This window comes from Chinchilla lanigera, unplaced genomic scaffold, assembly GCF_000276665.1.
Source record: "Chinchilla lanigera isolate Chin_1 unplaced genomic scaffold, ChiLan1.0 scaffold00032, whole genome shotgun sequence".
Classification (NCBI taxonomy): domain Eukaryota; kingdom Metazoa; phylum Chordata; class Mammalia; order Rodentia; family Chinchillidae; genus Chinchilla; species Chinchilla lanigera.
In genome coordinates, this window is record NW_004955433.1 from 6,424,480 (window position 1) to 6,451,979 (window position 27,500).

The 27,500-nt window shown below is 37.5% G+C and overlaps 1 protein-coding gene across 4 annotated transcripts in view; it reads left to right on the forward strand.

The window, feature by feature from the left end:
• Positions 1-19,221, forward strand: part of LOC102028566 (vesicle-associated membrane protein 714-like) — a 55,069-nt gene extending 35,848 nt beyond the window's left edge. For all 4 annotated transcript variants that reach the window (XM_005388224.2, XM_005388226.2, XM_005388227.2 and 1 more), the window contains exon 6: positions 18,232-19,221. In XM_005388224.2, coding sequence (XP_005388281.1) covers positions 18,232-18,369 — 138 coding nt within the window. In that variant the 3' untranslated portion in view covers positions 18,370-19,221. The remainder of the gene's footprint in view (positions 1-18,231) is intronic.
• Positions 19,222-27,500: the final 8,279 nt, after the last annotated feature.

A 27,500-nucleotide genomic window follows, 5' to 3' on the forward strand; every position in this document is an offset into this window, starting at 1 on the left:
AAAACAGATCAAAGAGGTACTCAGCAGAAACACAGAAAACTAAACACATAGTAGAAATAATAACAAATGTGGTCCAGGAACTATCAGAAGACACTAATGAAAAGCTAACTGAGCTAAACAAAATGATATAAAGCATGAATCTCCAGTTTAGTAAAGAATTACAATCCATGAAAGGGTTTCAATAGGAAATCCAGATTAAACATTACATTGAAAGTATGGGCAGCAGAAGTCACCTGTGTGAGGGCAAACTTTCAGAACTAGGACACAATGATACCTTCAAAGACCAGCTACTCAAAGACACCTTAAAAACAAGCAAACGTGAAAAATGGATCCAACAGCTGCTAGGTGATGCAAAGAAGACTAATCTAAGAGTAACTGGAATAAGTGGAAAATCAGAAGACAACACAAATGGCATAAAAAACCTATTCACACAAAAAATGGCAGCTTGCTCCCAAAACATAGGGAAAGAAATAAACATATAGGTAAGTGAGGCACATAGGGCCCCAAATATCCACAACGAAAAGAGAACCTCATTGCATCAGATACTCAAAGTAATAAAAGTTCATCACATGTACAAAAATCTTCAAAGCTGTGAAGAGGAAAGCAACAAATGACATATGAATGTAAACCAATTAGAATTACAGTAGATTTGTCCACACAGAACTTGAAGGCCAGCAGGGCTTGCAGTAAATGTTTCAAGCCCTGAAAGATAACAATTTCTAACCTAGACTTGTGTGTCCTGCAAAACTTGCCTTCAAAATTTATGCAGAAATAAAATATTTCCATCACAAAGAGCATCTCAAGAGACTTATGAGCACCATATCAGGATTACAAAAAAATTCTCAAGGATATCCTAGAAGGAGACAACGAAGGCAACAATGCCAGTAAGTCTGAAAGAATGAGTACACCTGGTGGGATGAGCAGCTAAGCAAAAGGGCAAAAAAAAGGAAATCAGCACCAGGAAAATAAGGCAATGACAGGAATAAGTCAGTATCTTTCACTAATAACTCTCAATGTAAATCATTTCCGTTCCCCAGTCAAAAGACACACATGAGGAAATGGATCAGGAAACAAAATTCATCCATATGCAGTACACAAGAATATTTAACTCAAAAAGAAACTCACAGATTAGAAAAATCAAAGAATGGAAACAATATTCCATTCAACAGAATCCCCCAAAAAAGTAGGAGCAGCTATCCTAATTTCAGACAAAGTGGATTTCAAGCCAAAAATAATCAGAAGAGACAAAGAAGATCACTATATATTGGTTATGGGAAAATTCAACACCAAGAAATAACAATTATAAACATACACCCACCAAATACTGGCACACCCAACTTCATGAAACAAACACTAATGAATATGAAAAATCATAAACACATCAATACAATTGTAGTGGGGGACCTCAATACCCAACTGTCACAAATGGAAGATTAACTAGACAAAAAAAAACAACAAAAATGTCAGAGTTGAACCAAAAGTTCAAATGGACTTACTAGATATACAGTGTTCCATCCAACAAGGGAATATACATTCTCTCAGAAGCACATGAATCTCTTCCAAAAGAGACCACATACTAGTCCATAACACATGCCTAAGTAGATGTAAATTATCCCATGCATATTATTAGATCATGGTGAAGTGAAACTAGAAGTCAGTGGCAAAAGAAATCACAGAAACTATGCAAATACATGGAAATTAAACAATGCTCTTGAATAATCAATGGGTCATGGATGAAACTAAGGAAAAAATTAGTTCCTACAATCAAATAATAATACCAGGAGGACATTGAACTATAACCTGTGAGACACAATGAAAGTAGCCTTTTTTCTTAAGACAGGATCTCACTGTGCAGTTCAGTCTGACCTTGAACTCACATTGTAGCCAAAGTTTACCTCAAACTTGCAGAGATCCTCCTGTCTCAGCCTCCTGAATGCTGGGATTACAGGCATGCATCACTACACTGAGCCTCTGAAAGCAATTTTAAGAGGGAAGTTTACAGCAGTGAGTTCCTACATCAGAAACACAGGAAGCTCAAATAAATAACTTAATCATGAATCTCAAGGTCCTAGAAAAATGGAAAAATCCAAATTCAAAGCTGGTACAAGGAAAGAAATTATAAAGATCAGAGTGAAAGTTAATGAAAATGAAACTAAAAAACAACACAAAGAATCAATGAATCAGAGTTGGTTCTTTGAAAGAATCAACAAAATAAACAAACCCTTAGACAACCATATGAAAATGAAGAAAAGACCGAAATCCATGTAGTCAAAAGTTGCCAGGGATATATCTCTGTGGCATAGCGCCTGCCTGGCAAGTGCAAGATCCTGAGTTCAATTCCTGGTATCAAAACAAAAAAGTTAAGAAGATGAAAACACAACAGATTCTGTCAAAATCCAGAATACCATTGCTAAATACTTCGAGAACTTTACTCTAATAAAATGGAAAATTCAGAAGAAATTGATAGATTCCTAGATACATGTGAACTACCAAAGCTGAACCAAAAAGATGTAAAAATCCTGAATAATCCAATATCATTCAATGAAGTTGAAGATATAATAAAAAGAAAGAAAAAACTACCAACTAAGAAAATCCCAGGTCCTGACAGATTCACTGCTGAATTCTATAAGAACTTTAGAGAACATCTAACACCAATATTCCTCAAACTCTTTAATGAAATTAAAAGTACTCCCAAAGTCATTCCTGGAAGCAAGCATTTCCCTGATTCCCGGAAGAGAACCTAACCAAATAAGAGAACTATAGGCCAATCTGTTTAATGAACACTGATGTAGAAATCCTCAACAAGTTACTGGCAAAGACAATGGGGAAAATCATCAGAAAAATCATACACCATGACCAAGTAAGATTCATTCCAAGGATACAGGGATGGCTCAACATACACAAATCAATAAATGTAATACACCACATAAACCAAAGCAAGGACAAAATCACACAGTTATCTCAATAGATGAAGAAATAACATTTGATCAAATCCAACATCAATTCATTATAAAAGCCCTGAAGGGTGGTGGGGAGCTCCAGCCTTTGGTCTGGACCACAGCTGCACAGGCGCATGGGATGCAGGCAACCGGCGTCCGGGAAGCCATGCAGTGGGGCATGCCAGCCTGCACCAGGCCTCAGGCTGGCCGCTGCCATGCAGTTGAGAACTTTCATGCCACAGAGAAGCAATGACACAATTGGCTAGCCATGCGCCGGCCGTGGAGGCCCGCTCAGGGACATGGGTGAATCATCCCAACATGAAGAAACCCCTGGGAATACATGCCACACAACGGGTTGCTCTTGCTCCTGCCATTGAGAACCAGAAAGGTCCAGAGTCAGCAGAGGAACAGCTGCTGAACAAGGACTTGGAGTACACATGAATACAGACTACACCCGAAGACTCAGAGCTGTAGTTGACTGGGGTCATAAGAGCCATTCCGAAGCTGGAAACAGAAGGACTTTGTGCAATACCTGGGGAGATCCCCTGGAAGCCATTCTTCACCTGACAGTACAGGCTGCGGTGGAGGAGCACGTGGAGCTCCGGAGAGATCTGCACCGAGATTCCTGCTGCCTGTGCTGATGGTTGGGGAGAGGACACTAAGTGGTTGTGGGGTCCCAATGCGCTGGGAGGCTGGAGAGAAAAAGCTACAAAAAATGGCTTTTGCCCCAGATGGCTCACTTGAGATGTTAGTAAGAATTGCCTCCTCAGTATTCTATAGCCATGACAAGGAGGAGGCCAAGGAGAGAAAACAAAGAGAATGAGAAAAAGCAGCTGCTTTTGCTGCAACACCAAGAGAAACAGACACTAAGTCTGATTCTCAGGGTGCCAAGAAGAACTTGACAACTACATTCATCTGCTACCACTGTTAAAAGCCATGCTACCTCAAAGGGAACTGCCCTAAGAAGTCCCCTGGGCCATGCCCTGAATGCAAAGGTGACCACTGGAGATTGGTCTGCCCTCTGAAGTGGAGGCCCCAGAGCTCAGACCCATCCTACCAGTTAGTCTAACAGGAATGAGGGGGCCTTGGGCATAACAGGAATGAGAGGGCCTTCTCCCTCTGGCCAGACTGTCATCTCCGTGGAGGAGCCCCGGGTAATCATGACTATAGAGAGAAAAGAAAACAGCCTGTTGCTAGACACAGGTGCAAGTCTCTCGGTCCTTCTTTTCAATCCTGGCCTTCCCTCCAGCCATCATACCCCAGTAAAAAGAGTTGCTGGTGAGAAGGTAATACGCTATTTTTCACAATCCTTAGTAACAAGTAACTACTTGTTAGGTCTTTCTTGTGTATCTCTGTCTTCCTGAGAAACCACTTTGAAGATACCACCATATATTACAGCTGCCATTGATATTTTCCTAATCTGTCCATAACTCTGTAATGTTTGTATTGTTCCTATGCTATTTCTTAAATGGATTTATGTTTATTACTATGTGTTTTCAACAACAACCATTGAGAATAGTCAATGAATATTCAATAGGTCACTCATGTATAGCTCTATTTATTTTCTTTAGAAACCACTTTGAAGATAGCAAAGTATAGTACAACACCCATTGATAATAACCTACCACTTTTGTCTGTAGCTCACTATATTTGTGTTTGTTTTCCTAAGAAACTATCTTGTAGATAACAATATGTAAAACAACAACCATTGATAATTTCCTATCACTTTGTCTGTAATTCGGTAAACCCCCCTATTACTTTGTTATCCTTCTTGTACTCTTTAAAATAAAAAAAGAACACTGAAGAAAATAGATCATTAGCTCAATCTTATAAAAGCCATCTATGACAAACCTATAGCCAACATCATACTAGGTGAAGAGAAATGGCAAACTTTCCCTCTAAAATCAGGAACAAGGCAAAGATGTCCACTATCATCAGTTCTGTTCAATATAGTTCTTGAAATGTGTAATTAGACAAGAGAAAGAAGTAAAGGGGATATGTAAAGGAAAGGAAGAAGTTAAATTATGATCATTTGCAAATGACATGGTCCTCTCCATAGAAGACCCTGAGAAAGATTCCTAGAATTCATGAACAAATTCAGTAGCACAGATGAATATAAAGTCAAAATTCAAAACTTGATAGCATTCCTATACCCCACCAATAAACTCATTGAGAGAAATTAGGAAAACAATAACTTTCACAGTAGCATCAAGAAAAATGAAATACTTAGGAAATAATCTAATCAAAGGAGTGAAAGACCTCTGCAGTGAAGTCTACAGTACACTGAAAAAGGAGATGGAAGAGAATATCAGAAAATGGAAAGCTATCCCCTGTTCCTGGGTAGGCAGAACCAATATAGCTGCAACAGCCATACATCCAAAACTCTTACACAGATTTAATCCAATCCAAATCAAAATACCATAGAACTTTATCTCGTAGAACTAGACAAAGTAATCCTAAAATTCATATGGAACCAATAGAGACCTAGAATAGCAAAAGCAATTCTGGGCAACAAGGAGGCATCACAATCATAGACTTCAATTTATACTACAAATCAACAGCAATAAAAGCAGCATAGTCTTAGCAAACAGACATGTAGAATAATGGAATAGAATAGAAGCTGTAGAAACAATTCTGGGCATGCTCAGCTACCTTTTCTTTGACAAATCGGCCAAATACTTTTGCTGGAGGAATGGTAGCCTCTTTAACAAGTGTTGCTGGGAAAACTGACTATCCCCACGTCAAAGATTGAACCTAAACACGTATTTCTTCACCAGACACTAACCTAAAATCAACATGTGTCAAAGATCTAAACATTAGAATAGAAACAATCTTCTGAGAGACAAAATTGGTAAAACCCTTGAAGACATAGTTGTAGGCAGAGACTTTCTGAACAGAACCCTGGTTGCATAAGACATAATACCAAGAATCAACAAATGAGATCACATAAAATTTAAAATCTTATGGACAGCACAGAAAATCACCAACAGAATGAAGAGACAACCTATAGAATGGAAATTTTTTTCCAGCTACTCTTTGGACAAAGGACTAAAATCTGGTATATACAAAGAATTCAAAAAATTAGACCTCCCAAATTTAAAGACCCAATCCAAAACTGGTCATCAAAAATGAATAGAGATTTCTCAGATGAAGAAATACAAATGACCACTAAATAAATGGAAAGAAATGTTCAACATTTCTGGCCATTCAAGAAATGCAAATTAAAATACTAAGATTCCACCTCACTCCAAAAAGAATGGTTATTATTATCGAGAAATTAAACAATAAGTGCTGGACAGGGAATGGGGGAAAAGGAACCCCTCTGTGTTCTTGGTGAGGGTATAAACTGGTATCACCACTATGGAAATCAGTGTGGAGAGTCGTCAAAAAAATTGGAACTCAAAATTCTAAGCCAACCATTTCCCTTCTAAGTATCTTCTTGAAAGAAGAAGCATATTACACTGATTTGTGCACATCTGTGTTTACAGCAGCACAATTCATATTAGCTAAATGTTGGAAGCAGCATATATGTCCATCAACAGAAGAATGGATAAAGAAAATGTGGTATTTGTGCACAATGGTGTACTACCCTGCTATAAAGAAAGACAAACTTGACTCATCTGCAAGAAAATGAGTGCTCCATGAGACCATAATGTTAAGTGAAGTAAATCAGATACACAAGCTTAAATATTGCATGATTTCTCTCATATAAGAAATCTAGTATATAAATAAAGTGCAAAATAAAACACAGGCAATAGGAAAAAAAGAGAGAAAAGTAGTTTTTATTACAAAAAAGTTACTATAGTTGTTTTTAAAAAATTTTTTTATTATATAAAAAAGCAGTTATTATTGTCCATATACTAACATGGACAGTGTATCTAGAAGTTACTTTGATTTAGTGTAACTGTTATATGTGTTTTATATAGTTTTTGGCCTGTTAGTCTGGTTGTTAATCTGTTTGATAATTAACTTGATAAGGATTTATAACATAGACAAGTGAATCTGATGTGGGCAAAAGAAAAAAAAAAAAACTTCTAAAAGCAACTTAGGAAAAAAACTCTGTAATAAGACCTTGGCTAGGGCCCATCCTAGGATCACTGACAACCCTAATGTTATTGCTTCTACTTGGGCCTTGTCTCAGAAGATCACATGTAATCTGCCCAGCAAAGATTTGCCGGAAAAACGAAAAGAGGGGGGAAATGTAACAGAAAATGCCTCCCCAATTGGTATACTTCAGTTTCTTATTTGCCCATGCAAAAGTTCCTGTTCCAGTTCCAGTTGCTTCTGTCTCTTAGAGATGGCTGGTCACCATGATGCATAGCTGGTCACTATGTATAAACCAATCCCCATTCTGCCTCTGTACTTCCTGCTGGCTTATCTCATATAAGCCCTAGAACACCAGAGATCAGGGCCTGCTATTTTGGGAATGATCCTGATCAGTGCCCATCGATATAAATAAATCTGCCTAAAAAAAAAAAAAAAAAACTTCTAAAAAAGGAAATAGAAGGGAAGGGGGAAAAAGAATCTAGATATATTATGTACATGTATCAACTCCCCACAATGAATGTAATCACTATATATAGCAAAACTGTACTAACAATAAAAAATTAAAGAAAATTGGATCTGTTGACATGTTACTATTTTTTACCTCTAAATATGGAGAATTGAGTCTACTCCAATTAGAAGCAGGTACATGTACATGCCTGCATGTATATCTACATATACATGCACATACATATTCTTTTATATTTTCCTGTCTTACTCTATTAGCTAGGACAACTGTATTAGTAAAATACTGAATAGAAATGGTAATAATTAAAATATTTATTTTGTTCCTAATTAAAAATGATTATTTCTAATGTTCCCACCTATGTATAAATCCTATGTTCAGATTTTGATAGGTACCCTTTTACGAGTTTATAAAAGTTCCTATTTCTGTTCACTTGCTAAGAAATTTTACCATGAAAATTGATCAAATCAAACCAATGCTTTTTCTACAATGAAATGACAGTTTTTCTCTTAATCTGCTAGGTGATGAATTGCACAGTAAATGTTTATATGTGCTGTTGGATTCAGTGGTACAGTTTTATCATTGTTGCCTCAAAAGACTAAATCTGTCAGTGTATAAAAACTGTCCCCAAACTTCCATACCGCAGCTTAAACTCACACAATTATTTTAGCTGGTCCTACACCCTGGTCTGTTTGATTTTCTCATTCCTAACTTTTTTTTTACTTGCAACTACCTTGAGAACACGAGACTTGTTGATTTTTTTTTTTTTTTAATACACAGTCATGCTATATAGTCCAGGTTAGCCTTGAACTCCCTATGTAGGGGAGGGGCCTCAAGTGATCCTCTTGCCTCAGCCTCCTGAGTGTTGAGATTACAGATGTGTGCCACCATGCTGGCACTGGGCTTCAATAAGAAGCCTACATAATCTGATCTCTGATGCAGCGCAGAATCTTTCTATGGAGCAGAACACTAATGTCATCAAGGTGCAGAAACATGGGTCTGTCAGACCTGCGTTTATTCATTACACCATTTCTAATGACAAATTATTACTTTTAATTTTATGAGTTTTATTATGTTAAAAATGAGTGCTTAGGAAAATATCACAAAAATAAACTGTTGCATTTTTAATATTTATTGTGTTTATTAAAAAGGATCAAAATTTTCCAATTTTGAATTTTTTTGGTGTACAAAGTCTAAAAGAACAACATAAATTCTTATTACTCTGAAAATTTCAATAGCACTCTACAAAAAAATCTTTACTTCAGTTATCACATCTAAGGCAGTCTGCACAGATGACACCACATTCCATCCACACCTATCGCTTACACTGACAGCACATGTGTTTTGCTTTCCTGGCCTTTTTGTAGGACATACATGACATGTCACTGGTTTTGGTGTTTTGTCAGGAAGTTCTTATTACATTATACACTGTGTAGTTAACATGAACATAAAATATCAATAAAATAAAATAATTAAATTCTTAATATGTATTGTGGGTTTAGAGTAAACATCAATATTTTTACATCACCTGTGTACTTGCTTACAAAACCTAAAAGATAACATCAGAAATAAATTCCTATATGAACTACAATGAAAATACCAATAGAACTCTACCACAGAAATAAACTTTGTTTAAACTGTCACACCCAAGGGAGTCTTCGCACATGACAACTGCGTCCTCCGTGCACATGACTCCATTACACTGACAGCACATGTGCTTTACTTTCCTTTCCTATGTGGCAGTCTTGTCACCTCTCTTCCTGTTTTATCAGTAGCTTCCTTAGCAGGAAAATAAAATATCAGTAAAATATCAAATATGTAATGAGTGCCTAGAATAGACAGCAACATTTTCATATCAGCTGTATACTTGCTTACAAAGCCTAAAAGATAACATCAGAAATAAATTCCTATACAAACTACAATGAAAATACCAGTAGAACTCTGTTCTACAGAAATAATCTTTGCCTCGACTATCATACCCAATGCAGTCTTCACACATGACAACTGCATGTTCCATGCACACATCTCACACTGACAGCAATGTGCTTAGCTTTATTTTCCTGCTTAGCAGTCTTGTGACCTCTCTTCCCATTTTGTCAATAGCTTCCCACTATATTGTACAATATGCACTTAGTAGAGAAATAAAATGCCAATAAAATATCAAATATGTAATGAGTGCTTAGAATAGACATCAACGTTTATATATCAGCCATTTACTTGCTTACAAAACCTAAAAGATAACATCAAAAAATAAAAATCTATGTGAACTACAATGTAAACGCAAAAGTCTATCATAGAAATAATCTTTGCTTCAACTATCACACGCAGGGCAGTCTTTACATATGACAACTGCATGTTGCATACACAATTGTTGCTACACTGATTGCATGTATGTTTTGTTTCCCTGCCCTTTCTTATAAAGCAGTTGACATCTTTTTTGTCTTCCTGTTGTTAGAGTATGTCTTTGTGATGCTGTGCCTGCCTATTCACCTGTCAGCTCTCCAGTGTGCTCCACAATATTTTTTTGTCCTCCCCCTGGGCAGAAACACTTTGTTTTTCTTCTGCTGTAAATGATCTCTTATTAACTCCAGTCCCAACCCTCTAAGACAGTTTCTCCATGACATTTTTCACTTGTTATTTTCTTTGTAAACTATCCAACTATTTATGTCACACATGTTTAGGATCAAGTAAAACACAACCATAAGCTAAAACCTTATGTTTCAAGTGGCATCATAGATGCTGCATAACTCATCAAGAACATCTACTCTACCATTCTATTTGTTGTAGAAAATTTCCATCTCAGGCTTCCATTTTGTTGAGGTTTCCCTAACAATATTTCCTCATCAAGTTTAAATGTTGGCATCAGCAGTACTAGTTTGTTTTTCTTTGCCATATGTGAGGCCGATGTTGTATCTTTCAGAAATCCAAAGATTGTACTATAAAATACTTTTGAAATTGCAACATGTCATTTGGAATTTTTGCTTTGTTCCTGTGTACATTTCCTGTACTGGTCAACTTGTGCTCTGTTAGCAAATGTAACATCAACTGAAAACTGGTAAACCAACTGTCAAATGCCACATTCCAATTAGTTTGTGAGATGGAAACAACAAGTCTGTTTACAATATTCAGCTTATTACTATATGAATAAGGACCTGATGGCAAAGTTCCAGGATAAATGTCTAAATGGAAAGAACATTTACAAGGACATAAATATTTATGCCATATTTTGATCCAATACTTTTCCATAAGTCTTTTATATTCCTATGATTATCATGAGAAATTCTTGCTTAACTGCAGCAGACCTATGAATGCTTTAAGTGTAACTAGTGAGGTGTCATAATAAATACATTTTTGGACATGGCTATTAGTTTACACAGAACGTTTTACTTGCATTTCTGCTTTTGTGTGTTTCACATAATCGTGTAGCATTTTGTCTATTAAAATTTCCAACACTGAACAGCAGCACTGGAATTCTATCCTATACACTTCACATCTGCCAAGACCCTTGCTATATTTTCGGACCTAGTTCTAACATTAATTATTCTATTTAGTTACTTGACTGTTTTGCAAGATTTCAGCGAATGAAATAACGTACTCACAATTCTGTTTTCTTCAACATCTGATTCAAGGAGGTCTTCATGCCCTGTGTCTGTGTCAGTCAATTCTTGCTTAATTTCATTGTCACAGGAGCTTTGGCTCACATGGCCAACATCACAGTCATCGTCATCGTCATCATCATCATCATCATCATCATCATCATCATCCACCCATAAACCCTTCTGTTATGAAATCATGTTATTTAACCATAATGGATCATCTTCACCATCTATGTATGAGTACTCTGATGCTTCACTTTGAACCTCCTCCAAAGCTTGTAAATCTGGTTGTTCACATGCCACTTTATTGAACTGGGCTACTTCCACCAGAAAAATCAAAAGAAAATTTTTTCAACAAATCCTAGAGTGGTGTGGGTCTATTGGACTCCCTGTGATGCTCAGGTAAACATATGCAAAACCAGTTACATGACACACAATATGGGTAAAAATTCCATTTTACCACTTTTGCACACATGCACACATCTTGTCATTCATCACACTAAGTATATAAACACATACATTGCTTCCTGTATCCTTCACAGCTGTACTGAGACACACAGCTGGCTACTGTTATGCTAAAGTAAAATTTACAGTAGAAAATAGTGGAGCTGCTAGACTCAGTGTTATGCTCCTGAAATTATGTGCTTGGTTTATCCTGTACCTCTCTTCTCTTAGTCAAAGAGGACTTCTATCCCAGATACCACCCATTGACTTTCCAGTTCACCTGAACTGACCAGGTGACTATCTGCTGATTAAATCATAGGAAAAAATAGTCAGACTAGCATGAGAAAGACCCCTCCTTATTCTCCTGACAACCAAGGCTGAATTTCAAACAACTGAGCAAGGATTGTCTCGCCATATCTGAATCAAGAGATCATCAACACCACAACAAGACAAACAATAGATAGCCTGCCCCAGAGATGCCAACACTCAAGTAATTATAAAGCATATTTGTTTTACTCCTCCTTCTTTTGCCTCTACTCAACCTGTGAGGATGCAAGGTGGGGGCATCACAACCCCTGACATGAAGGTATACTACAGAGATACTGTAATTTAAAATTTAAAAAAAAAAAACAAAAAACAAACAAACAAACAAAAAAAAACAGCATGGTACTGGCAGAAAAACAGACCCGAGGATCAATGGAAAAGATTAGAAGATGCAGAAACAACTCCAGACACACTCAGCCTCTTTTATCTTTGACAAAGAAGCCAAACACCTTCACTGGAAGAAAGCCTCTTTAATAAATGGTTCTGGTAAAACTGGCTTTCCACATGCTGAAGATTAAAACTAGACCCATATCTTTTACCATGCACTAAACTAAAATCAAAATGGATCAGAGATCTAAATATTAAAACAGAAACACTAAATTGGCTGGAAGAGAGAATAGGTAGAACTCTTGAAGACATTGGTGGAGGCAAAGATTTTGTGAACAAAATCCCTGCACAAATGCACAGGAAGTATCACAAATGCACATGAAGTATCACAAAGAATCAACAACTTGGATCTCATCTTATTAAAAAAAAAAAAAACTTTTTCCTAGCAGGAGAAAAAGAGTAAAGAGACAACCCACAGTGTGGGAGAAAAATTTTGCCAGCTGTTCCTCAGACAAAAGACTAATATCTAGAATATACAAAGAGCTGAAAAAACATCAGACACTCCAAATTGAAAGACCCAATCCAAAAGTGGGCATCTATAATGAATACACACTTCTCAGATAAAGAAGTAGAAACAGCAAATAAATATATGAAAAGATGTTCAACATTACTGATCATGTGAGAGATGCAAATTAAAACAATGCTGAGATTCTATCTCACTGCAGAAAGAATGGCTGTTATCAAGAAATCAACCAATAACAAATGCTAGCAGGGACGTGGGGGAAAATGAACAATTCCCCACTGTTGGTGGAGTATAGACTCGTGCAACCACAGTGAAAATAAGTGTGGAGATTCCTCAAAAAACTAGGACTAGAGATTCCATTTGACCCAGTCATTCTCCACCTTGGTATCTTCCCAAAAGAATTAAAAGCATCATACCCCAGTGATATATGCACACTCATGTTTATAGTAGCTCAGTTTGTGATAGCTAACTCAGGGGACTGGGAGTTTAGCTCAGCGGCACAGCACCTGCCTGGCAAGCACAAGGTCCTGAGTTCGATTCCTGGTACCGGAAACCCCCCCACAAAGAAAAGAAACCTACAATGTAATAGCTAAATCTTGGAAACAGACTGTCCATCAACTGATAAATGGGCAAAGATACAGTTTTTTTATGCAATAGAGTACTACTCAGCTGTAAAGAAGGATAAACTTGAAATTTTCTAAGTAAATGGATGCACCTTGAGACTACTCAAATGAAATAAATCAGACACACATATGTACATATCACATTGTTTCTGTGGTGTCAGAAACTGAGTGTAAAATAAGGACCAAAATATATAATAGAGGGGCTGAGGATTTAGCTCAGCAGCACAGCACCTGCCTGGCAAGTGCAAGGTCATGAGTTTGATTCCCGGTACCAGAAAAAAAAAACCAAAAAATCAAAAAAATAAATAAACAATGTGTAATAGATATTGTTAAATAGGAAGAAAATGTTCAAATGAGAAGGATAACTCAGGAAGGAGGAGGAGAAAAGAAAGAAATAAAAAAAACTGATGGAAAAAAAGAGAAAAACTGGAAACAAAACTTTTGTAAATAAGGAGGGGAGGAGGGGTTGAATGGAGGGTAGAGAAATAGAGGAAAAAAAGAATCAAGATATATCATGTATGGGTACAAATTCCCTGTGATGAATGTGATCATTATGTATACCTAAAATGTACAAATAAACTTAATTTTAAAGAAAAGATATCCACAGAAACAAACTCCCTTCCTAAGGAATTTGCTGGCAGACATCTTCCACCAACAAGAGGGAAAAAATCAAGAAAGAGAAAGATATGAAACTGATAAAACAAAAAGACCCAACATAAGAGAGGGGTATCCTCAGGAGACGGATGAACTAAGATTTAATAATCAAAATTATACAGCAAAATAGCAACCAACCAAACCTGATTGAAGAAGGTTAAAAAGCTGTTAGGGATTTCTTCCAGACAAAGCAAAAGAATCCAACATAGGAGGGGTGATGGTAGCTTGTGTTGGTTTTGGGGTTTTTGCAAGAGGAACAATATAATACAGAACACCTATTTTATAAGATTATTTAATGATAGTCACCCAAAGAATCATATACAAAGAGTACAGGAAATCTGTCCACACATTAAAGACCAAAGAATCCAGCTGAGGGCCTGGATCCCACAGTAATGACCTGCGTGAGTTCAGCTGAAGACCTAGAGTCCATAATGCCTCCCATGAGTCCAGCTGGAGGCCTAGTGCCCATGACAACATCTCATGCAGGCCTATTTCATGGATCTGTACTGGGAAGGCCCAAAGTTCAGTGGTGGAAGCTAGAAAATCTATGCTAGTGGGATGAAGGATGTGTGCTAGCATGCTGAGGGATATGAACTGGAGTGAGGAAGCAACACTCAAAGTAAGAACTAGAGCTCCTCCAAAAAGTACCACAGCCATCCTCAGCAACAGTGAGGTCCCAAGCTCCTCCAATGATGAGGAAAACCGAATTCTCATCATGAAAGCCAGTGTGCCAAGGTTCTCCATTAGACTGAGCAGTGCACCATCTTCCCCTCCAGAGCCAGGAAGCAATGCTCAAAGTGAGGACCAGAGCTTCCCAAAAGTGAACCAAAGCCATTGTCAGCAATAGTAAGCTCCTCACTTCCTTTGATGAAGAGGATGGTCAGGTTCATCAGGAAATCTAGCATGACAAGCTCCTCCAAGAAAATGAACAGCTCCTTACAGCTTCTAACAGCATCCAATGGCTTCTATCAGCTCCCAACAGCCTCTTTTTATCCAGTTCTGCCTCTTATGCTGACGGCAACAATCCTCAAGTGGGCTTCCCACACCCAGCACCACGCTTACTCAGTTCAGCTGTTATAAGTTGATTACCAGTTGTCAATCCACCACATAGCTCCTTTGAGGAGTTTGAGAATGAATTAATAGTAGGTAGGTTAAACACTAACAAATGAGTGGGGGGTGGTGGTACATGCCTGTAATCCCAGCACTCAGGAGGCTAACACACAGGAGGATTGCTGTAATTTTGAGGCCAGTCTGGGTTACATAGTGAGTTCAAAGTCAGCCTGAATTACATAGCAAGATCCTGTCTCAAAACCCAAAACCAAAAGTTAAAAAAAGAACAAATGAAAGCATTTTAAATAGTATTAATTAAAACATTTATAATATCCATAATATATTACATGATGTTAATATAGCATTTTAATATTAATTATAACATATATAGCCAGGTTTAGAGAAGCCAAAATATTAATTATCAAATTAATACTGGGCCAGGGATATAGCTCAGTGGCAGAGCGCCTGCCTGGCAAGCACAAGGTCGTGAGTTCGATTCCTGGTACTAGGAAAAAAAAAAAAAAGGCAAATTAATAATAGACCTATTATTAGCATTAAAGAAACCAGAAAGTTAGACACTAAAGTCAGGATACTCTGTGACTGAGCAAATATTTACCAGGTTTTGATCTAACAAGAAAGAAAGAAAAGGAAGTGAGTTTGGGAAAGGAAGCCCAGAGGGCTATGAGATAAATTATTTTCCATGGTTGGAAACAGGAAAATCAGGAAATATATATTTTCTAGAAATGTGGAGGAGGGCTGGGGGTATAACTCAGTGGCATAAGCGCCTGCCTGGCAAGTGCAAGGTTGTGAGTTTGATCCCTGGTACTGCAAAAAAATGAAATAAAATAAAATAAAATAAAAAATAAAAAAAAGAAATGCGGAGGAAAACAAACTCCAAGAGAAAATAAAGAGCAGAATGTGATTCACTCAACAAGTATTTGTAGAACCCTTGTATCAGCTGCTTTCTGGCTATTGGGACGTAGCACCTGACACGCATGGTTAAGCAGAGGGTTATTTTGGCTCACGGTTTCAGTCCACAGTCAGCTGGCTCAAAGTCAGAAACAGCATGGATGGAAGAGGGCAGAGGAAAGCTGCGCATCTCGCAGCAAGCAGAAAGCAGGGAGAGAAGGGAGGAGCCATGGACAATACACCATTCCAGCGGTTCACCCCTCTCTAACCAGGCCCTACCCCAGCAGCGCATTGAGCTCTAGGCCACTGATGAGATAGCACCCCAAGATCCAAACTCCTTCAAAAAGCCCTACTATGAATACATGGAGTTTTAGGTAAACCATAATACCCCCTGTATGGCAGAGGTTCTAGGTCAGGTCTGGGCCTCAGAATATCTTGGATGGGGCATCTGTTGTGGAGGTCTGTCCTGCACACTGGAGGATTTTAGCAGCATCTCTAGCTTCTCTCCACTCAACGCTGGTAGCACTCCCTCCAGTTACGACAATCCAAAACCTCCAAATATTGCCATATGTCTGCTAGAGGGCAAAAGTAGACCCCTCGTTGTGAACCACTCTTCCTTTTAAGTTACAGGGATTCAGCATCAGACACAACATGCCCAATGAACAAAAACCCTGAAAGTCATTAATTCTGAGAAATACCTTCAGGGCAGGAAGGAGTACACACTTCTTACTCTTAAGTCTTAGAGTTCTGACTTTTCTTTTTTTTTTTTTTTTTTTTTTCTGGTACCAGGAACCGAGCTCACGACCTTGCACTTGCCAGGCAGGCGCTTTGCCGCTGAGCTAAATCCCCAGCCCCGAGTTCTGACTTTTCAAACTGTCTATTAATAAAAAGTAAAGCAAACCGTCTAAGAGAAGATAAAGTCAACTGATACCTTAAAATATTCTAACCAAGCAGTGTACAATCATACAATTCATATTTGAACCCCAGCTCCACAACTTACTAGTTATGTAACCTTACACAAATAATTTAACCCTCTCGGAACCCCATTGTCTTCAACATTAATATTTGTAAGATTATTTTGAGCCATGTATGTTATTATACAAAGATATATGCCTTTTATATAGCACCTATATTGGAAGAACTCAGTAATTCTAACATCCCTGAAAAGCACGCCAGGTACCTAGCATCCACGTGCCAGATCCTTGGGGATCACTGCCAGGGTTTTGGGTATATTAACCTGGGCTCCCATGACTTGTCATACACAAGAATTGCAAGGCCGTCTCTGAACTGGTGCATTCTAACCATGAACACTGACTCTGCTCATCATATAATCTGAAAGAAGCTGATCTGATAAATGAAGAAAGGTAATTGAAAAATATTTCAAACAGTTTGCATTTGGTTTCCATTTTCCTCTACAGATGACAGACACAAAAGTCCATACAAGGAACAAGTGATTTATTGATATCATGGCTATGTGGGAAGCAAGCAGATAGATGATACAGAATAGATTTTGAATATAAAGGATTTACAATTTTACATGGTCTTCTTTCCTTCTCCCAGTGCTCTCTGAATTATTTCAACATTTTTTGAAAGTTAACAAAAGTGAGCTATTTATTTACAGTTAACTAGGTTAAGATAAGAAACTTCTTTATATCATAAAACACTCAACAAAATCCATTATCTCATTACTCATGAAAAGTATCAGTCATCACACTAAGCGCCTGGTTCTCTGGTGGCTCAGATGCACTCTGCTCACTGTCTCATTTGGCCCTCACAGTCTGGGGCATGGCGTGGAGGATCTTTTTGCCTCATGTTATAGCTTTGCCTATCTATCCACTCAGCAATCTTTTGTCACTGGATACCTGCTGTGCCAGGAACTGTCCCATGCTGGAAATTCTTCCATATAGAGCTTATTTTTCTGCACAGTGTTTATTTCTTATCTAACATTATGTGAATTTTGTTATTTGTCTAGAATGTAAAGATCCAAAAGAGTAGTGTGTTTAGAATGAGAATGTGATGGCAATTATAAGTGGGATTTTAAGAAACTGGTCTTCATGTAAAATCAGGAACAAAGTGAAGATGAGGCAACTGGTGCTCAAAGAATTAGTAACATGTTCACGACCACAAAAGTAACAAAAGTGCAGCTGGACACAGGTATCTGGCCCCCTGCTGCATCTTTTTATAAAAACTGTTTATTCCTATAAAGACTTCTTTGGAGTTGGTCAAAATCAAACTAAATCTCTCAATTCAGATAGTTCCCTCAAGTATGAGAGAGTGTCCATTAGTCCAGAATGGAAAGAAAACATTAAATTTGTGTGTGTTTTTATTTCAGGACAAAGAATTCCAAAAAACAACAGAGATTGCTAGGAGGATATGGTGGAAATACTTCACAAAGATTGTAATTATCACCATGACAATTCTCCTTTCAATTATTATCATTCTTTTAAGTACAAATGTAATACTACCTTAACCCTCCTCCATCCCCAACAGTTGCCAATAAATTATTACATGTGATTATAGAGTTCTGTAGTCAACAATCAGGAAGTCATTTCCTAGTGGTAGAGGATTGGAGTAAAAGGAAATTAGAAGTATTTTTTCATCCCTTGACTCTTGTCTCTGTACCTTTTCCATTTCTTTCATATCATTTGTTCTTTGCCATTGCTCTGTTACTTCCCCAGCCTCACTTCTTCTTTCTAAGATGAAGTTCCACTCTCAGCTCTGCCAGACCATCTGTCTCTCTTAGCCTGTACCCATTCCTGCACCTGTAAAGGCTCAGAGGTATTGAATAGTTATGGGCATGTCTTCCACACAGTAAATGTTATTTGTGTTAACTATTAATAGGAAAATGTGATGCCATTAACGTCATTGATTAAACCCCTACAACCATCCCCCTTAACAAGAAATTACTTTGAACTTAAAATATTCATACAAACACGAGAATTTTATAAGTAGAGTCTAGAAATACACATTCACCTCTTCTACATATTGTTTCATTTGAAATGAAAATTCAAACTATTGGGTTTTATATGGAGGCATACCTTTGTAAAAGGATCCAAAACATACTAAGCCTCATCATTTCTGTAAATCACAGGTACTCTATTTTACTTATCTTTATTGTTTTGTCATTTTTAATACACCTCATCCAGTAACGAAGATTTCTAATAATTACAGCATCCAACTTTCTGTGGCACTTAGTTACTAACAAGGTATCTATCATGAGTTCTGTTTCCCAAATAGGAACTTGTGGTCTGAAGTCAGTTTTTAAAATTATTTAATGACAGGTGTGGTGGCACATATCTGTAATCTCAGCTACTCAGGAGCCTAAAACAGATGGATTTCAAGTTCAAAGCTAGCCTGGGCAACTTAGCAAGGTGAGACCCTGTCTCAAAACTTAAAATAAAAAATAAAGGCCAGGGGATATAGCTCAATGGTAGAACACCTTAGTTCCATCTCCAGTATTGAAGAAAGCAAAGTTAGTGATTTATGGGAAATGGAACCCTAATTGCTATTCACGTGCTTTAATTGTGGTAATGATAAAAATACCAGCATTTTAGATGGCTGCCAAGCTTGTTACTCCTTAAAAATCATAAAATCACCTTTCCAGTCACAAAAATATTTCTAAAGAATTTGAAATATTAGAAACATTGGGGTTTCTAAAATTTACACCCAGGGAAAAAAGCAGCTGAATGAGTATTGACTCTGATGAGTACACCGAATTTTACAGTTACACTAAGAGGTAAGAACTGTTTGGTATAATGTAAAGCACACAGCTCAGTGGCTGTTCATATAATTACCTTTAATCTGCAGCCAAATTTAACGGTAAGTTTAAGGTCACACAGCTAGAAAGCTAATTTTATTGATTCAAGTACTGGCTGTGGTAGATAGCCATAGAAAACCTGTCTAACTAGAGTACATTGTGTGACCCCTTACTTGTAGGTCAGACAAGACATGTCAGCACCCATCTGTTTGCCGTCAGTTTGGGTGGTTTTTAGCGGACAGATACAGAATTTGAAGAGTAGAGTGGGAGAAGGAAATTTTCATGTATTTTACTGCCATTTTTGAACTGTAAAGTTTGCCCTGTAAAGTTTGCCCCTTAATATCTCTGTAACTTATTATTGTATATAAATATATATATAATCTTGTGAGCAGTAGTATAGTTATTGCTGGAAAACTGAATTTAAAGTTCATCTAATCTGAAGCCAGCTGTGGTGTCACATGCCTGGAGTCTCAGCACTTGGGAGGCTAACACCGGAGGATCACAAATTCCAAGCCTAGCTAAATAGCGATACACTGTCTTTAAGAAAAAAGAAAATCATCTAAACTAGCCCCTCATTTTACACATTAGGAAAGACCCCAAAGCCTAAATAAATGAGCTTTTCAAGTTCCCCTCCACTAGGCAGCATGCTTAATCCATAGGTCCTCACCTGGTTCCAGGCAAGCTGCCCCAATGTTTTCCTATGCAGTCTTAACAGTTTTTACTTTTCAAGATTATTTAATTTATAAGCTATTGAAAGCTGAACAGAAGGAAAGCATTTGTTTAGTAAAGTTTCCCTATTTTTGTGCTACAATTGTCAGAATTTACCTTGGCAGAAGCAATTAAGGGAAATCTTAAGACTTTTCATGCACTTATATATTTGCCTATCATTACTTAATGATACATACTCTGCACCAGTTCTAAAACATTCGGATCTATTCTAAGGTACCAAAGAGATAAAACTAACTTGTTTGAAGAACAGAATTTGTATACATAAGACATGATGCTAATCCTAAGAAAAACCTACATTTTAGTTGAAGAGGCAAGTGCAACAAAAATCCAATACAACAGCGTGTATAGAAGTGGTGCCCTGCAAGGCAGAGGACACATTCAAGGAAGATAATCAATACAGGCTTGAGTCATTAATTTCATGGGTTATAAGTGGGCTGGAATTTGGATTTTATTGGAAACTACGTCAACAGATAAAGGCAGTTAATAACTTATTGAGCACTTACAATGTGTAGATTGTCATTAAGTATGGAGATTCTTTTTTAATCCTTACAGCCAACCTGAGGAAGGTTTATTGTATTTCCATTTTATAAATGAGAAAAGAGAACAAGTTGTCACCAACCCGAGTCTCCTGATCTAGTAAGAGTTCAATAAAGTCAATTTTTGCTGCAAGGGTGCATAGGATGGACTGAGCCTTGTAATCGAGCCACACAATCACTCAAACGTCAGTAGCAGAGCTCAACCTTTGGTTCCCTCAATACCCAACTATTTTCCAGCTCTCTACTGGATACCCTCTTGTATAACTTTATTTCCAAACTCAGTATGCTCTCAGCTATCCTGTAACTTAGAACCATCTCAGCCTACCTTGATGCCTCCTTTTGCTCCTCTTTCCACAGAGCCCCAGATAGGGCCGGAAATATAGCTCAGCAGCACAAGCACCTGCCTGCCAAGGACAAGGTCCTGAGTTTGATCCCTGGTACAAAAAAAAAAAAAAAAGAAAGAAAGAAAGAAAGAAAGAAAGAGTCCAGAAAGCACGCAATTCATTAAAGCTCGTAAAGGTTCCTAAGTGGAAGTCCAGATCTCCAGAAGCAAAGGTAGGGGAATCTCTAAAAGTGCCAAGGCAGGCTTTGAGAAAGGGCCTCACCCCACCATGACTGATGGCTCTCCTCTCCCCAGTCTGGACACACTGCACTCCTTTGTATTACCTGTCCAGCACTTACCAGCACTTTCCATCTGTACTGTTTCAGTCATAACTTCCACAGCTTTAAACACAGTAGCAACAAATGTGAACCTTCAGTCTTCAACCTTCAGTAGCAGAATCACCTAAGGGTTTTAATTTAGATTTTGTGGCTCCAGCCCTTGTTTCTGCTTCACTCTGGGATGGGGCCTCAAAGTTATGTGTGTAACCTACTGAGAACTGCTAACTTACCTAAGGGCATGTCCCATGCCTATCACTTTACTGTCCATAATTCTGCAGTTGGAAAATCTGAGGCTTGTTTTGGGGGCTTGTTTTGTGTTTGACAGAATCTCACTATGTAGATCAGGTGGGCCTCAAACTCTCAGTGACCTTCCTGCCTCAGCCTCCCTAATGCTACCTACCTGGCTTGATAAGCTTAATGTGCACCACTGATGACCAAGCAGGACATCAGCTCCATTCATCTAGACAACCCCATAAAACATATTCAACAAGACATTTTGAGAATCTGTAATAGGATTTCCTGTAATTTCAACAAATCTGTAGATTATTTTCGCTTCTTTTCAAAGTTTATATTCCCACTCTAGGAACAAGGCCTCCCATAGAATCTCTTCAGTGTTATGGCAGAACCTAGAAATAACAAAACCCATTAACACTGGTCTGACTCTTGTGGAACACTAAGGCACATCTTAAACAAGAGGTCATTTGTTGGGAAGCAGAAGACCTGAGCACTTCCCCATGCCCCAACGGGACACTGACCCCTCTCTCACAGGCCAGTACTGTGTGACCCTCATTCCTTTAAAAGTTCTCAACACACACAAAGGAACACTCAACACTTAGTGAAGTAATAGTTACACTTTTCCTGTATTTACACTGAGTACTTTGGTTAGCATCACTGTTGCTGTTGCATACCTAATCCAATTTACCATTTCCTGAAAGCTTTGTAAGCATTTTACATGAAACAGTAAATGCCTGTTAGCACTTTTAATAGTCTTACTACACTTGACAGCAAAACCACCTGAGGTCAAAAATTGAAAATACTCATACAAAATCTTCCTACTCTTAGGATCCTTCAAGAACATTCTGGTAAAAAGCTAGAACTGCCCTTCTACCAGATTCGGTGACTCTTCAACTTGTAAATACAATGTGACCAATTGTACATTAACTTCCAAAAGAAGCCCTTTGTTTAAAATTGTCATGTGTAAACATTATGGTAGTTGCTCAACTAAAAACAAGATCTATGGATTTAAGATACCCAAGAAAGTTAAAAAAAAAAAAAAGACAGTGCGAAAAATGCATGAGTGCTGTAAGAGTTTAATTGTAAGACAAAAGCACTACATTATAATTTAAACATACTTTTCAGAAAAGAAAATTTAGTGGAAATTAAAACCCCATGAAAGCCCACTACCAACTTCATATGAAGACCTAGAGGTAGGCTTCTAGAAATGGAAACACTTGGGTCTGGTGGAATCTGCATGGTAAAAATGCCTTGAAAATGTGGAGTGGTACAGAGAACACGTAATTTAAGAGCAAGTCAACCAGATACTTAAAAAGACATGCTAACAGATCTTAATACATAAAACGGATTAATTTGTGGTAGCATGCTTTATATATCAATAATTGTAGGAGCAATTTACAGCAAACTTCTGAGCATCTCAAAATTTTTTCTGCCTTGTCTCTCTCAACTACACTGTAATAAAGAGCCATCTTCCAATTTTTTGAAATAAGGGTTCCACTTCAACGGTCTCAGTGTTTTATAAAAGGTGATTAATCTCTATGTAATCCAAAGCCATCCATACAACACAGAAAGCAATTATGTAATTCCTTTTTAAAAGTATTTATTCAAAGCAGTTTCCATGACATGTTAAATGTCACATTTAGATAACTGGCATTAACACATCTCTTAGGTTTCGTCCAATATTTTTCTAAGAGAAAATTTTAAAAGCTAGGAAAATAACCTTGCCTTCAAATTCTATAGTGCAAACAGAATACAGCCTGATTACAAAATGAAAATGGGTACAAATTAATCTTGAAGTCTCAACATCAAATTTCCCAAAATATAATCCTATGACATCTATTGTCATTGTTTAATGAATTAGTGCCTACCTGTATTTTAGCTGAAGGCTTTAAAAGAATTCCTCTCACCACAAGTTAAAATAACATATATAGACTGCTGTAACATCTGGTTCTTAGGATTGAGGTCTTCTGTAGCATCTTCTTAATCCCTTTTTAGCACAATTTTTCAAGGTCTTCTCCATGGCCTTGTAAGAACTCATCCACTGCAAATTTCCTACCTTTATAGGGTTTACTGGGCTGATTCACTAACTTTTAGCAATTATCCTACTTTTTCTAAATTACACTGTCCTCTTGGCCCACATCCTTGACCTAAGGTCACTTGAGAGACCAGAACCAACCATCCTTTTCAAGACTCTAAAAGGCATTAAGACAGTAAAGCAACAACCAGCCCAACTTGAGACAGTATGAAATCAATTTCAGAGCCATTAATTATTAATTCATAATGTAGTAAGATCGAGGTCAAATCAGCGGGAGTCTGGGACAAGATAGTAAGGGAAATATACTCCCTGTAGAAAACATAAAAACAACAAAAATCAACTTACCATGTTCCCAGCCTCTACCACCCACCCCTTCTTCCCCTTGGTACACTATTGCTGTTATCTGTACACTCTTTAGAATGCTAAATTCTTTTTTCATGCTAGACTTTAACACCCATGACTAAAATACTTCATGTAAATCTTACAAAACATGTACCCTACCACTACACAGAAAGACCAGAAGCCAAAAAGCTCTATAAAGTAACATGTTTACTTTCACCATCTTAAAGCAACGATCCTTAGTACATTTCACTTGGGGTATGTGAAACAAAATCCCAGGCAACACACACCCCCTAGCAATTGATCTCACTCTGATATGGGTGCCCTACAAAGTTCTTTGAAAAGCCAATCACATTATAATCAATTCTTCCTAATTTACCGTATTTTAAGCAACTGAGAGCTAATAACAAGGCATACAGACTCACTTTGCAAAACTTATCTTACTAGAATCACTTTACCTGTGGAAATTTTCAGGCAAGAATACACTAAATCATAATAGCTTAAGTGTGGTCAGGATTGAATAAAGATATTCCCTTCACTACCTGGTAAAAACTAGTTTTTAAAAAATCATGTTTTGCGAATAGCCTGGAGTTATGCTTAAATGTTAGCACACTGGTGGGTCTATCAGGAAACTACTCCCCTAAAAAAAAAAAATGTATCACCACATTCACTTATTTTGTCAATGCAAGCTAAAATGACCCCAAGCCAAAGAAATGCTTACAATTTCAGGACCAACAGATACTGTGCTCAACAATGGGTTTGGTCCTGGCTTATAGAACCCCTGGTATTTCAGGACCCAAAAAGTACTGACAGGATAGTACCAAAATAGGGCACAGGGGAAGCAGTAGAAGCAAAGTATATAAACTAAACTAGCTTCTAATTATAGAATGTAAAGGCCAGATAACAATGTTTAGAGATGACTACCATGAACTGGCACTGGACAGATGTTCCACATGCAAAGGAGACTGTAACTCAGACACAACCAAATACAATGAGGAAATTACCAACCCAGTGTAGAGTTATTATGGTTACAAGATGGTAATAAACATATAGTAAACCAAAAGGTATCAAAATATGATTCAGGACAGCAGATGTACAATGCTCATTACTTGAAGGTGGAATTAGTAGTTGTTGCAAGACTACCAAACTCTGAAATGAAATCAATGGTTCTTAACACATCAGTTAAGTACAGGTTAATGCTATAATAAATCAAAGAAGAGCTTGTAACCTTTCTTCGCTAAATAAGGGTGCTGAGCTGTTAATACTGTACCTGCTTCTTCTGTCTCCCCAAACTTTTCACAACTACCAAGCACACACAGAATAGGCCATATCAACATCACCCTTCTCAAATGCTACTACAAATCAGGAACTTAAAAAAATGAGACCTTTAAAAATAACAGTAATAAATCTAACAAGCAACAGGAGATAGCAACAAAATTTTAGAAGCTAAAATATACTGTCAGCACCGAAGACATCTCAGAAAAATCACACAGAACCCCAGTGAAGGCTGAAGAACTAGTAGCCTACCAGCAGAAACACTGCTTCAGTCTAAGCATCTAAGTTAGAGCTCCAGATCCTCTGTACTGCCAGACAACTAACTCCACAACCTGGAGAGAAACCGGAAGCAGTTGAAAGCGTTCTCTGAACCGAGTTAATATCCCTCAGCCTTTTCCCTGCGAAAGGAAAACAGTGGCAGGCTGGGATTTACGTCGCAGGCCCCTCATGACCTTGACCAACTAGAAAAGAGAAAGATTAGCTAGGTGTTCCTCAAAAAAATTAAAAAAATTAATCACAGACCACACAGCAGAGAATCCAAGGTTCACAAATTCTTCTCCCACCTCAACATACATTCACAACATCCAATTAGTTTTAAACGTTCCACACTAAATATGAACTTAGAATCACCAAATCTGGTTTTAAAAATTTACATAAGCCAGTGCAACAAGACTGTGTACATTAATCGTGAATAACCTTTAGAGGTAATGAAGATACAGTATTTGCAACAGATTGGGGGCATCTTAGAATTTAAGAGGTAAGTGATCCTTTATATCTTTTTTAAAGGTTCAAAGATTAAACTATAGGAACTGCACAAGAGACTGCAATGGAAATAGAACAAAAAATGCCTAAGGCTTATGCCTAGTAACAAGAATTTCAGGCAACTAAGATCAGGATGGTGGACGGAGAAGCGTTTACAAAATGTAAGATCCACTAAGTACTCCACACAATGGATAAAATAAACCCGAGACACTCATGAAATTTAAAAGCACTAACAATAGTAAAAAATCATGATTTTTCTGAGTAATGACTTCATACATAAAGTCAAGATTCAAAGTAACATCGTATTTCCTCACCAAATCTTTCTCCATCCAGCCAGCCTGATAACCCAGTATGAATACAGAAGACAAGAAGGCCTCAGAAGTATGAGATCTGCTATACTGATCCAGACCTATAGCAAACCAAGAAAGTACTGAGGCAGAGGACCCCCAGAGTAATGGTAAAGCCCAGCTACAATTATTTAAGGGCAACCATTTCAGACTAAAATATGGAAATCAAAAAGATAAAGCTGATAATTACCAAATGAATTTGCACAAATGGCAAAATTTAAACTGTTAGTCTCAAGATAAATTAGTACCCAGTGGTAGGAAAACTACTTATCTAGGCCAAGAGAGAGTATCTTAAAGGGATCAGAGTAAGAATGCAAATACAATTTAGATATATGAAAACAAAATGATATATAAACCAGATTAAGAATGGCTTTTTTTCTATGTTCCTTTTATAATGAGAATCTCCAAAATTTAAATAAAAAATTACTGAAGCCAAACAAATCTGAATACACCAATATGACTGTCAATTTCTATGCATTCAACTTACCAAATCATGGGACTTGTAAACATTTAAACATCAGCCACACCACACCCATTTCTTCTAATTCCATCAGTTTTAAACCCAGTTAATTTTTGATACAGGTTTACATAAAATAAGCATAGTATTACATAATGTAACACAAAATAAAACCCCAGCCTAACAACTACAGTACTTCTTTTCCACTGATACAGACCAGTTGTCAAAAAACTTTCTACAAAGAGCCACAGTATTTTAGCTGTCCGAGTCTGTCTCAACTTCTCAGTTCTGCCACAGCAGCGCACAACCTGTAAACAAATGAGCATAGAGCTATGTTTCAATGCTATTTTACAAGAACAGGCTGCAGAACTCCCATTTGGATGTCTATCCTAGGATTTTAACTTAATAATACTGGCCTCAAACTTGTGGCAATCCTCCAGCCTCAAATTTCTAAACACCAGATATAACTC